This window comes from Suncus etruscus, chromosome X (genome assembly GCF_024139225.1).
Source record: "Suncus etruscus isolate mSunEtr1 chromosome X, mSunEtr1.pri.cur, whole genome shotgun sequence".
Lineage (NCBI taxonomy): Eukaryota > Metazoa > Chordata > Mammalia > Eulipotyphla > Soricidae > Suncus > Suncus etruscus.
In genome coordinates, this window is record NC_064868.1 from 58171554 (window position 1) to 58184246 (window position 12693).

Here is a 12693-nt window from a genome sequence, read left to right on the forward strand (position 1 = left end):
TAAAATGTTCAATATTGAATTTCAGACACAGGATGTACACAACCCTTCAGCAGTGCTCAATTTCCATCACAAATGTCCCTAGTTTCCTTCCCACCTGCCTCTGAGGCTGGCATTTTACTTCTTGTTGTTTTCTTTACGTTTTGTTTTGTACTATTGCAATTGAAGGGGTACTATGCATATCACTGTATGCCCTTTCAGTACTCAGTGCTTGTCCAGAGTGATTAGTTCCAACTATCACTGTAACAATGGAATTTTTCTTTTTTTCAGAATTTTAGTTTAAGCTTGATATTGAAATCAGTAAATCCAGACAAGGTCCTTTATCAGCATGAACGAGTTATATTCTAATATAACTATATTTACCACTCTTTGTGGTAAGCTTCCTACCATGGACTGTTCCTCCTAATTCTCATTACTATTGTATTTGGATGTTATTACCATAATCTTACATTTTTATGTCCCACAATTGAGTGAGATTATTCTATGTCTCTCCCTGTGATTCATTTCACTCAGCATAAAAATCTCCATATCCATACATGTGTAAGCAAATTTCATGACGTAATTTTTCCTAACAGCTGTGTAGCATTCCTTTGTGAAAATGTACACAGTATCTTCAGCAAGTCAAATATTCTTGGACACTTCAGTTATTTCCAGATTCTGGCTATTGTAAATAGTGCAGCGATGAACACAGAAATGCAGAAAGCTCTTGTATGTGGTGTTTTGGGGTTCTTAAGATATATTTCTAGGAGTGGAATTGATGGATCATATGGAAATTCAATTTCTAATTTTTCTGAAGAATATTCATATTATTTTTCAAAAAGACTGGCCCAGTCTATATTCCCACCAGCAGTTAACGAGAGTCCCTTTCTTCCCTCATTTTCACCATTGCTGGTTGATATGTCCTTTGTAATGTGTTCCAGTCTCTGTGGTTTGAAATGATATCTCATAGTTTTGATAGCATCTCCCTGATCATTTGTAAGGTGGAGTATATTTTCATGTGCCTTTTGGACATCTGTATTTCTTCTTTGAGAAAATGTCTGTTCATCTTTTTTTTTCTTATTTTTGGATAGGGTCAAATAAATATTTCTTGTTAATTTCTGTCAGTTCCTTGAATATATTAGATGTTATCACCTTAACTTATATGTAATGGGTGAATAAATTCTACCATTTTATGGGTAGTCTTTGTATCCTAGTCACTGTTTCCTTTGAAGTGCAGAAGCTTCTCAGTTTAATGCAGTCTAATTTGATTATCGTTGCTTCCACTTACTTAGACATTGTTGTTTCATCCTTGAAGATACCTTTAGTTTCAATGCCATGAAGTTTTCTATCTATATTTTACTCTATGTACCTTATAGTCACAGTTCTGATGTCAAGGTATTTAATACATTTTGATTTGACCTCTGTACATGGTCAAATCATAGAACAAAGTCTGAGTTCAATTTTTTTGCAAGCAGTTGATTAAATTTCACATCACCTATTGCAGAGATTTTCCTTGATCCATGCTGTAATTCTTGACCTTTATCAAAGTTTACTTGATCCAAAGAAATGGTCAGTAAAATACTTAAAAGAACTGCTAATAGGCTCAAAGAAGACATCAACATAAACAATGAAATAGAATGGCTTAGTAGAAATATATCAGACTTTTTGTCTCCAAAAACCTGAAAACAAATTCTTATCTAATGTGCATAGGATATTCTCTAAAAAAGACCACATACTGAGCCATAAGATATAGTTCCATAAAATCAAAAGCATAAAATTTATACAACTATCTTCTAAGATGATAAGGCATTAACAATAATGTGAATTTTAAACAGAAATGGAGAAAAACTTTAACACCTGAAAATTAAAAAGCTCACATATGAACAATCAATGGGAAAAAGATAACATTAAAGAGGAAATAAAAAATTCCTGGAAACAAATGAGAATGAAGATAGGAATTATCAAATTTGTAGGACACAGCAAAAACACTAGTGAGAGTAAAATTTATAGCTCTGCAAACATTCATCAGGACAGAAGAAATGATAAGTAACTTAATTGACACAATTTAAGAAACTGAAAAAAAAAGACTTCAATGAGTGGAATAGTCTTGAATATTCTGAAACAACTGTTAAAATAATTTTAACATGGCTGTAAAATAATTTCAACTTGCCACTTGGTAGTGGCAACTGAGCCTTTGAGATATGGTAGACTTCAATATACTTGCCTAAGTATATCTTCACTAGAAACATAGATATCCACATTCAATTATTTATATAAAGGATTTTTACTGCAGGTAATCTATGATACTCCTAATTCATCAATATCACATTCATTGTTCTTAAAGATGACTACTGCATTTTAGTCATATTATTATAAAGGCATTTCAGAGATGATTGAGGTCTGTGTACAATTTCACACTCTCTCCTTCTGTCTCTACCTATCTCCCATGTTTATACTTCTCTAAGTATTCTATTCAGTACACTAGTAAATTCCTGCCAGAAAGCAAGCATAAAAGCCCTTTGTCACACACTGGCCATATAACTACACAGACTCCAAGAGTTTATGCTTTAGGTATTTGTGTCATGACAGAATCAATGGCACTTTGTTCTGTAATTTTTATCCAGACACAGTAATCAGATATTTTACAACTCATTTTCTTGACTTTTATCTTCAGTTTGGTTTCTTTCCTTTGAAAAAAAATAACAAATTGGGAAAACTAACAGTTGGGTCTGGAACTTTTCCATTTGTTGGTGAAGATGTCAGGGTACAAAATATGATGAAAACAAAACCTTAAAATAATAACCACTAGATTTACCAATGGACATGTCATTTGCAAGATAGCATACTAAGATGCATGGGATCTTAGAGACCTGAAATCTTGTGATAAAACTGGAACTTTCAATGATAAAGTCCTTTGTGAAATATGTGCTGCATAGGAGTTTAGACAGAATCTTGTTTAGGCAGAAATGCTATTATGGTCAGCCTCAACTTCTACAATTGTACACTAGGTGATGTTACTCAAATATTTTGAAAGATTCTTATAATAAAATGCTTTATTGATTTTGAAAGGAATCCTTACCCCTAGGGCTATGGTCCTTGGCCTTTATTTGTCACAATGCCATGGAAAAGACATGCAGTTGTGGAATTATATACATAATCTAAGAAGCTTCACCAAAATCTTGAATTCATAGACACTGGATTAAGAATAAATTCTTTCAGAAAATATAGGGTGTTTGTCTGCAGAAGGCATACCTAAGGCAAAAAACATCCCCTTGCACAATATAATAGAGTCTGACTTTTTTTTAAAGCCTGCTTTTAGCTTCTGTAGCTTTCTTCATCATTTTGAAAAGAAACTGTCAGGGGAAAAAAGGGAGGAACAAATTCACACATATCTAAGTTTTTACATGCAAAGCATGCTTTGAAGATTTGTCCCAAGTAATTCAAGAAACTCAATATTCCTGTGACACAGAGTGGGATTTTGGGTGTGGGACTAACACCCATGCTTTCTAATCCAAAAGGTAGGTTCTTGGTAACAAACTTCAGTACCAGTCTGGCACCAGGGTCCACAATTCTTAGTAAGAAACAAGTTAAGAATTATCAGTGTTTAGCAAACATTTCTAATTTCTTACTTCAAAGGTAAGCAATAGAACTAACTCAAGAAATTTTGAGTTCAGGGCATAGTAGCTGAGATGGTTCTTTAGCCAAAAACACCTCAAAGTTTGATGGAAATTTGAGTAGTAAGAGAATTCTGAATGAATTTTTCTCTACTCAAGTTTTTCGATAGTTTCATTTCTTCAGGCTGATTTGAGGAATTTCAATATTTTCAGTCTTACAGGAATTCAAGGTATATTTTGTTTATTTTATTTTTCGGGGGGCCACACCCAGTGATGTTCATGGCTATGCACTCAGAAATCGCTTCTGGCTTGGGGGACCATCTGGGACGCCGGGGGATTGAACCGCAATCCGTTCTAGGTCAGCCGCACTGCGCCTCCACTCCAGGCCTCAATGTATACTTTCTGAGGAAATGAATATAGAATATAAATAGAAAAAATTCTGTGTCCCTTCCCTTATATTTTAACATCCCATGGCCTGAAGTTGCAGGACAGGTAATGATGTTTGTTCTTCAGAACAATAACTCAGCATAAAAAAGGTTTGTAGAAGATACTTCCAGAACATTTCACTTGAGGCCAGTGATTTTAAAACCTGAAATAGAAAGAAGAGAGTAATAGATACTGAACAGTAGGGCCTCTATTGGTTTCAATAAAAAATTGTTTTTGATTTCAGTTAACTCTGGAATTATTAGCTAGCTAATCTGCTGAATTGCTGGCTAGTAAATATTTCCTGTAACTCAGACTTTATGTCTAATATGGAGTTCCAGTTCAGAGCTGGAAATTGCATGCTTTTGGCCTCAACCATGTCCAAAAATGTTTATAGGGAGCTTATTTATGTTTTACTGCCCATGATCTCTTTGTAATGTATCACTTCCTCTGGCTCTGCTGCACTGAATTGAGAAACCCCATGAACTCAGATATGGAACCCAGAAGATATCCAGAGGATCCATAATGCAGATGCCAGCCTCTTTTATCTTCTAGGTGCATTAAGGCTTGTGATTCCTGCCCACGCCTGTACCCACAATGTGTACAATTTTCTCTTGTTTTCAGGCACAAGGCAGATTTTGTGCCAACACCTACCTCCCAAAACCAAAACCATGGAGATACAAGCACGTCCACAGGAAAAATTTACCCCTTCAACTCCACTAACTCCAACTTTTCTGGTTCTGATATCTTGTCTCAAAAACCTCTACAACTGTCGTCTACGCAAATTGTACCACAAGTTATTCTCCTGTATGAACACTAAAATAGCAGGGGAGGGTAACCACATTGTTAGAAGAATCTAAATAGTCCACACAAAGCTTCTCAAAATATTAAATAAATATAAGAAAATAACTGGCTTCAAAATCAATACATAAAATAGGTTTTATGATATCCAAATAAATAATGAATCATAATATAAGAACACTAAGGAGTCTATTTCATTTAACATAGTTTCCAGTACATCAAGTATCTATCTAAGAAGTAAAATAACAAGATACATGGGAAGTCTATTCTATGATAAAATTATATAACTAAAACAGAGAAGACCTTCAAAAATGGAAAATTATTTCATGCTCATAAATTGGAAAATCATATTTTAAAAGTAACTATCCTACCTAAGCTATTATGTAGATTCAATGCAATTTCCATCCAGATTCAAACAACATTCTTCAAGGAACTAGAGAAGTTAATAATAAAGTATTCAGGAGTCAGAAGACACCATGAATTGGGAAAGCCACATTGAAATATAAGAAATGCAATACTGGGGCTGGAGCAATAGCACAGCAATAGGGCATTTGCTTTGCATGTGGCTGATCCAAGACAGACCTCAGTTCGATCCCTGGCATCCTATATGGTCCCTCAAGCCCGGAGCTATCTGAGCACATAGCCAGGAGTAACCCCTGAACATCAATGGGTGTGCTCCCCAAAAAGAAATGCAGTACTATCTCATTACCTAATTTAGAACTGTGTTATAAAGTTATAGTTATCAGAACAGCATGTTAGTAGATTAAAAATGGGCTTCCTGATCAATGAATTAGAATCAAATACCCAAGGACAAAACCCATATAAATGGACAGTTAATTGTTGATAAGGGGGGTAAAACACAAATTAAAATAAAGATAATCTCTTAAACAAATTGTGACTGGAATACTGGATAAGTAAATGTAAAAAATTAAAGCTTGATCCATATTTTACATCGTAAGCAAAATTCAATTCAAAGTGAATCAAGACCTAAAGATCCGATCAGAAAATATAAAGTACATCAATGAAAATATAGGAATATAATTCCAAGATTTGTACTTCAGGGGCATCTTTAATATTTCATACCACTGGCATAGACAACAAAATAAAATATAATAAATGGGAAAAAATCAAATGAATGAGCTTCTTCATGGCAAAAGAAACACAGGGTCGAGGCCAGAGTGGTGGCACAAGTGGTAAGGCATTTGTATTGCCCGTACTAGCCTAGGACAGAATGCAGTTCAATCCCTGTACTAGTCTAGGACAGACTGCAGTTCAATCCCTAAGTGTCCCATATGATCCCCCAAGCCAGGAGCGATTTCTGAGCACACAGCCAGGAGTAACCCCTGAGCATCACTGGGTGTGGCCCAAAACAAACAAACAAAACAAAACAAACAGAAAGAAAGAAACACAGGGTAAAATGAAGATGACTAATTTAATAACTGAGAAAACAGGCATTCAACCTTCAGATAAATACTTATCATCTAGGACATGTAAATTAATAAAAATCGACAAAAGCAAAGTAATGTTATCAACATTGGGAGATGAAAGGAAAAGCCACTTCTCTTAGAAGACAAATGTATGGTCAGTAAGCATATGAAAAAGCATCACTATCATTAGGGAAATCAAAGACAATAATGTTATATAATCTCACATAAGTGAGAATGGCAAATATTAAAAATAAGCATAATTTGTGCTGGTGGGATGTGGTAAAAAAGAAATTCTAACCCACTGCTGGAGGGAAGGTAATCTGGGTAAATCCCTGTGGTAAACTATGTAGAGTCCTACTTAAACTTAGAATTAAACTGCATTATGACCCAGCAATTCCAATTTGTGTATCTATCTGCAAGCCTTAAAACATTTATTTAAAGGGACATATGTACACCACTATTCATTGCTTTAATGAGTAATATTGTTCATGATGTAAAAGTTCAATATGGAATCAATCTAGATATCCAATGACAGATAAATGGATTATGAAGATGTACATATACATAATGGGATATTATGCAGCTGCAAGGAATAATGAAATCATGCAGCTTGTTACATCCTGTTTCAAATTGGAAAATATGAGTGAAATAAGCCAGAAGAATAACAAACACATGATCTCACTTATATGTAGTATATATGAGGAATCCATATATCATATATAAATGAGTAAATGTAATGTAGTAATAGGGTTTATCTATATCACTCTTGATCCAAGAACCTAGGGAGGACAAAAAATAAAGGGATCAAGCCTGAAAGTAAAATAAAATAGGGAAGTAATGGAATAGAGGGCTTCAGTTATATTGAGATATGGGAGAGTGGTTTAAACATATATCCAAAGACTGATTCCAAAACACTGAGAATATGAGATCTAAGCTTAAATGATCAAATTTCAATATGCTGGCCAAGGATGTCAAATAGGTGTAGTGGAGGTTGGTAGGGACTGGGGATTACAGAGTAAAGGAGTGCTGACAATGGGAGCTGACAGTGGTGGTGAGATTGGTGTTGAAATATTACATGTCTAAAGATCAGCTATCAAGTATTTTGTAAACCACGGATTTTCTAATAAAATAAAAACTACAAATAGTTCAGATTCTGATCATATTGGATTCACCAACGACCTCTAGTAGTATGTCTACTGTCTTAATAATAACTTCAAATTCCTTTAGGTGGAATTTTTCCTCTTTGGAAGATGATAAAATATCTCTATATGGGATTCTGAGACCTGACAACATTAAAAACGTACAGGAGGGCTTGATATTTAGGTACCTGTATCTCATGTTTTAAAATGCAATTACTACTCTCGTCAAGTCATCATAATTACTAGGTAGAAAATGGCTTTTTCTTGTCCTCAGGGCTTTGTTTGCTCATAAAAATTTATTTATACCCCTGAACTTCAGTTTTTGTTGAGTTAGTATATATATATATATATTATACTCCATATTTGGGGAACTTGATATGAATTAAATAATATAATAAATGGAAAAGTGCTTTAATTAGGAAAATATAAATAATTAAGAATGAAGTTCCAGTGGATGGATTTAATTATTTTCCTATGAGAATAAAGTCCCTTTATAAATATTGAAGGATGATACTTATTAAAATACTGAAAGAGAGATTACTGATAATCTTATAGAACCAAGCTACATGAGAAATGAGAATGAAATTTAATATTCTCATTTTATAAATTTTGAAAGAAGGAAATTGGTTTTTGTAAAATAAACTATGTGGATTCTAATAAGCTTTATTCAAAGACAATATTTAACATTACACTACAATTTGGGCATGAAAGCAATTAAAAAGGAATGAAAATAAAAATTTAGAGAATCTTAGAGTTTGAAAGGTTAAGAGTTCAGTAATTATAGGGTAGTGAACAGAAACATGAGCAGAATTTGTATCATGGTAGCATTAGAGATTCCATTCCTCAAATTCTCAGATCCTTAACAACTTATGTGCAATGATGATCTGTATTAATAAATTAATAATCCATACCTGTCATTTCAACTTTCTTCTCCAGGAAGTCTGCTTTGAAAACTGTTGATAAAGAAGGAAAAAAAACTTTATTGAGACTTCAGAAACCAAAATTGGAAAGGCAAAACAATGAGATAAGTGATCCTTCTAGGCTAGTTTGGAAGACCCTATAAAAAAGGGTGTTGTTTTTACATATCCAGCTCCAAATTTATAGATTGGTCTACCACTGTGGCAGGATTAGAGAAATCAAGGTCCCTACTACAATACTGACACAAGAACAATAATATTAGACCTTAGGAGCCTAGGAAGTCCTAGAGATTGACCATAAATCACAGACTGAATTGATGATTAAGGCAAGAAGAAAACGAAATTAATTTGCTTTCAAATAAAGACCGAATAAGCAGGGCCAGAGAAATAGCAGAGCAGGTAGGGCATTTGCCTTGCACATGGCCATTCCAGGTTCAATTCCCAGCATCTCATACGATCACCCAAGCCAGCCAGGGGTGTTTTCTGAGCACAGAACAAGGAAAAACCCCTGAGCAACACTGGGTCTGCACCCCCAGAAAATAATAACAAAAGGACACAAATAAAAACAAATAACAAAAACAAATAAAAACAAGAATGACCAAATATGCATTGCTAGGACTCTTTATGTACTTATATCATTTTAAGAGAGCACTATTTATGAGACAGATGGAAAGAAAGCTGGATAATCAGATCTCTTATATGTTTATTTTTATTTTTTATTTTTTATTTTTGGTTTTTGGGTCACACTCAGTGATGCTCAGGGGTTACTCCCAGCTAGGAGCCCAGAAATTGCTCCTGGCTCAGGGGACTATATGGGACACCAGGGATCGAACTCAGGCCCATCCTTGCAACTGCATGCAAGGCATATGCCCTACAGTTGCACTATCACTCTGGCCTCTAATCTCTTATATTTTGAAGAGAATATAACAAACAATAATTGGTTCCATGGCTACAACCTAAGGTTTATTCTTCTCTTGTTGTTTTTATTTACACATACTAAATGAATCTTATTATTACCATCTATATTATCAAATATCACCATATGCTTACTTGCTCCCAGGTGTTACTATTCATAATGAATTATTCTGGAACGTCTCTGTGGAGGTATAGTCTTATTCCTAGATCTTTATAACTTTGTATTCCATGATGAAATATTATTACCATGTATTCAATTGCACAAGTTGGATTTTGTTCACTTTTAATTCTTCTTCAATTTTCTGTGATTGAAAATTTACCAAGATCTTATTAATTATAAATCAAATATATTCTTTCCATTCCATTCTCTCTGGCAGTGATGTAGTTCATCACATCATGAGAATGATTAGTCTCTGACTGCCTCCAGTCTTTATTTCTCATCTATTTCTCCATTACAAATAGAATTGATTTTCTTCAAAGTCAGAATATACATTCAATCTTCAAAGACTCCGATGGAGCATTTTATTATTATATAAATTACAATTTATCTGCTACTATGATTTCTACTATTTCTATACTATCTATGGATTACATTTTACAAGGTCTTTAAAATCTGATCCCCAATATCTCATTATATATTACCTTGAGCTAAGTTTTTCTCTTATTATCCCAATAATCTAGCCAAAGTAGAACACTAAGCTCTTCCTGAAAGTGATACTTTTTATTCCTGATAGGCTTCTTCCTCTCTTCTTTTGATAATTTCCTGTCTCTTTTGAGTTTCCAATTTTTTATCATTTATATGAAGGAAAAATGATGGAATAAGAACATGTCTATATCAGATGTACAGATGGGAAGCACAAAGCCAAGGCAATGACTAAACATATAACTTTATTATAAATTAAATAGTTTAGAAATGATGTCTATAGATTTCTATAGTGTATACAGTATTGATTGGCTAATCAGAATATTGACCAGTGACCAGAATATAAAGGTACTGTTCAAAATGGTTGCTATAAGGCTTTCTCTAGATGGCGGGGAAGAAGGATTGTAGATGTGGAGAACTGAAAGTGAGGAAGTTGTGATTTTTAGGATGATGGATCATGATATACTGAAGGGCAGTCTAATAACCTAGATCTTGCCCATATTGTTGCCAAGACAAAACCTGGGAATACTGAATGTGATTAATGCTGTGTTCCAGAGGCCTACAACTGGATGGTCAGAATAATTTTCCTTGGCCTAGTCCGCAAATTGTGTACAGTCCAATGCTTTATTAGGTGACAAAGATAGGAAGTAATTGTGATTGATTTCCATGGACTAAAAACCATTTGTTGTTTTTTTATAGTTGCTCTATTAGAAGTTGTCCTACATTAATGATTACATTGGAATTTAATAAAAAAAAACTTCTAACATTGTCTATGGTCACAGATCAATCACTTACATTTTCAGTGAATTTCTGCTGTTATGAAAGTTCTAGCTCAGACATCACCTCCATTAAAAACAAAACACTTTCTTTTATATATACATAGCACATTCTGTCAATTCTAGTTAACGTCATTCCAATTCTTGGTATTGATTTCTTGTTTATTTTTTACAAAGAAGGGAGACAATCAAATAGGAAACAATTCTACTCAGGTTTGTACTACATTAGGAGAATTATGATACATCTTTTTCTTTATTTCTTTCAAGGTGAACATTTATTTGATACTACTTTTAAAATATCTAGATAAATAATAGCATCATGGTGTTTATGGTTTATATCAGTCTCATTATGGTCCATACTTGAAGGGGAACTTCATCTCTACCTCAATGAACATTCAGAAGAGCATTCAGGTTTTACTTTTGGATTTTTAGTACTTCTAGGGTCTCTGCACTCATGTGGAATAATTCCTTTCATGCAGATGTTCACCAAGGACAGTAGCAGCAGCTATCTTGTTAGTGGTGAGATCTCCAGCCCCATTGTGCCTCTACCCAAAGAAGAGTCCTGCCCTCCAATGCCAATGATTGCACAGGATAGTAGCAGCAATGGCCCCAAGAGTGGATGAACAAGGTCCCTTTCTAGACACTCTGAGAGGCTACTGATGAAACATTATTTCAGATTATAAAAGGTGTAGGCAGTGGGGGTGTTTCATGGACACTTTGAAGGTGGTAAGCTTAATAAGTCTCTATAACAATACTATTCATTTTCTCAATATTTATGCTTTATGAATTATAAAAAAGAAAATGTTTTTTAAATAAAAAACAAGATTTTAAACAGAGAATAAAATATTTGAAGTGGGAGCAAGAGAGATAGTATATGGGTTAAAGTTTTTGGCTTGCATATGGCTGACACTGATTTGATTCCTACAACACATATGGTTCCCCTGTATATGATCAAAAGTGATCATGAGTACAGAGCCAAGAATAACCACTAAACACATCTGGGTGTGGTAAATCACATAAAAATATCTGTGAAAACTATAAGAAATCCTGATAAAAAATAAAGAACTCATTGTAGTAGCAAAATAAAGAGATAGAGAATATAGTAGCAAGTCTTAGCAAAATTAATGATAATTTAAACCAAATCAGTGAACAGAGTTATATCAGTCAAAAAGAGGTAATGAAGAAGATATTGAGAAAATAATGAAGAGGACATAGAAGATATTGCTCACAATACCAGAGGATTGAACTACAAATAATAGGAATTCAAGACGAAGGAAAGAAGATTTGAAGAAATAATAGACAAAATGTTATAATCTACATAGAGAGATTAGAGTACATATGTAAGAGACATAAGGAGTGTCAAGCAAAATAAACCTAAATAGAACAATCCCAAGACTCAGTTTTCTCAAACTGGCATGACCAAAGACTGAAACAGACTCTTTAAAACAGATTATTTACTTCTGTCCAAGGATCTGTGTGAAAACCAAGATTGCTTATTACAGAAAACTGACTACAACAACTGTAACAGAGCAGAACTTCTAGAACCATAAACAAAAGCTCTATTGTAGATTTTGTCCTATGGCCTATGCAAACACCAATATCTCTAATTACAGAGGACGATTTTGTCAGCCACAAATGAGTAGAACATTTCCAGGCACCATATCAAGACTTTGGGGTTTGATAATGAACATAAATGGAGCCTGTATTTGTTACAATGACAGTATGATTCAAGGATGGAGAAACCGTGTATCTCTAAGGCCAAGGGCCTTACCATACCAGCCCTCCTTCCTCTCTAGTTGCTGTTGTGCTTATTTTTGTTTATGTTTTGCTTTGTTTTTTCTTCTTTTTCCCTTCTCTTTTGAGTTGACATTTATAACCTCTAGACAAATTCTCCCAGTTTTTTTTCCTTTTTCCTTTTATCACTTTTTTCTTTTCTCTCTCTCTTTTTCAAACAGAACTAAATAACTAGAATCATCCTGTTCCACTTCATAAATTGAGGGGGAAATAAATGGGTGGTACCAGGACCAAACAGTTATATGATAATTGAGTAGAAATAAAAAAC

At 34.0% G+C, this 12693-nt stretch overlaps 1 protein-coding gene and 1 non-coding gene across 2 annotated transcripts in view; both read right to left on the reverse strand.

Moving 5' to 3' along the window:
- Positions 1–259: 259 nt before the first annotated feature.
- Positions 260–332, reverse strand: LOC125999919 (small nucleolar RNA SNORD107). The gene has a single exon (XR_007492352.1). It is a non-coding gene; the product is annotated as a small nucleolar RNA SNORD107 (small nucleolar RNA).
- A 3540-nt stretch (positions 333–3872) lies between these two features.
- The window catches only part of OPHN1 (oligophrenin 1), a 354031-nt gene continuing 345210 nt past the window's right edge, over positions 3873–12693 (reverse strand). Inside the window, exons 24-25 of the mRNA XM_049767407.1 lie at positions 8292–8333; positions 3873–4179 (exon numbers count right to left, since the gene is read on the reverse strand). Of these exons, the coding sequence (XP_049623364.1) occupies positions 8300–8333 (34 nt within the window). The 3' untranslated portion in view covers positions 3873–4179; positions 8292–8299. The remainder of the gene's footprint in view (positions 4180–8291; positions 8334–12693) is intronic.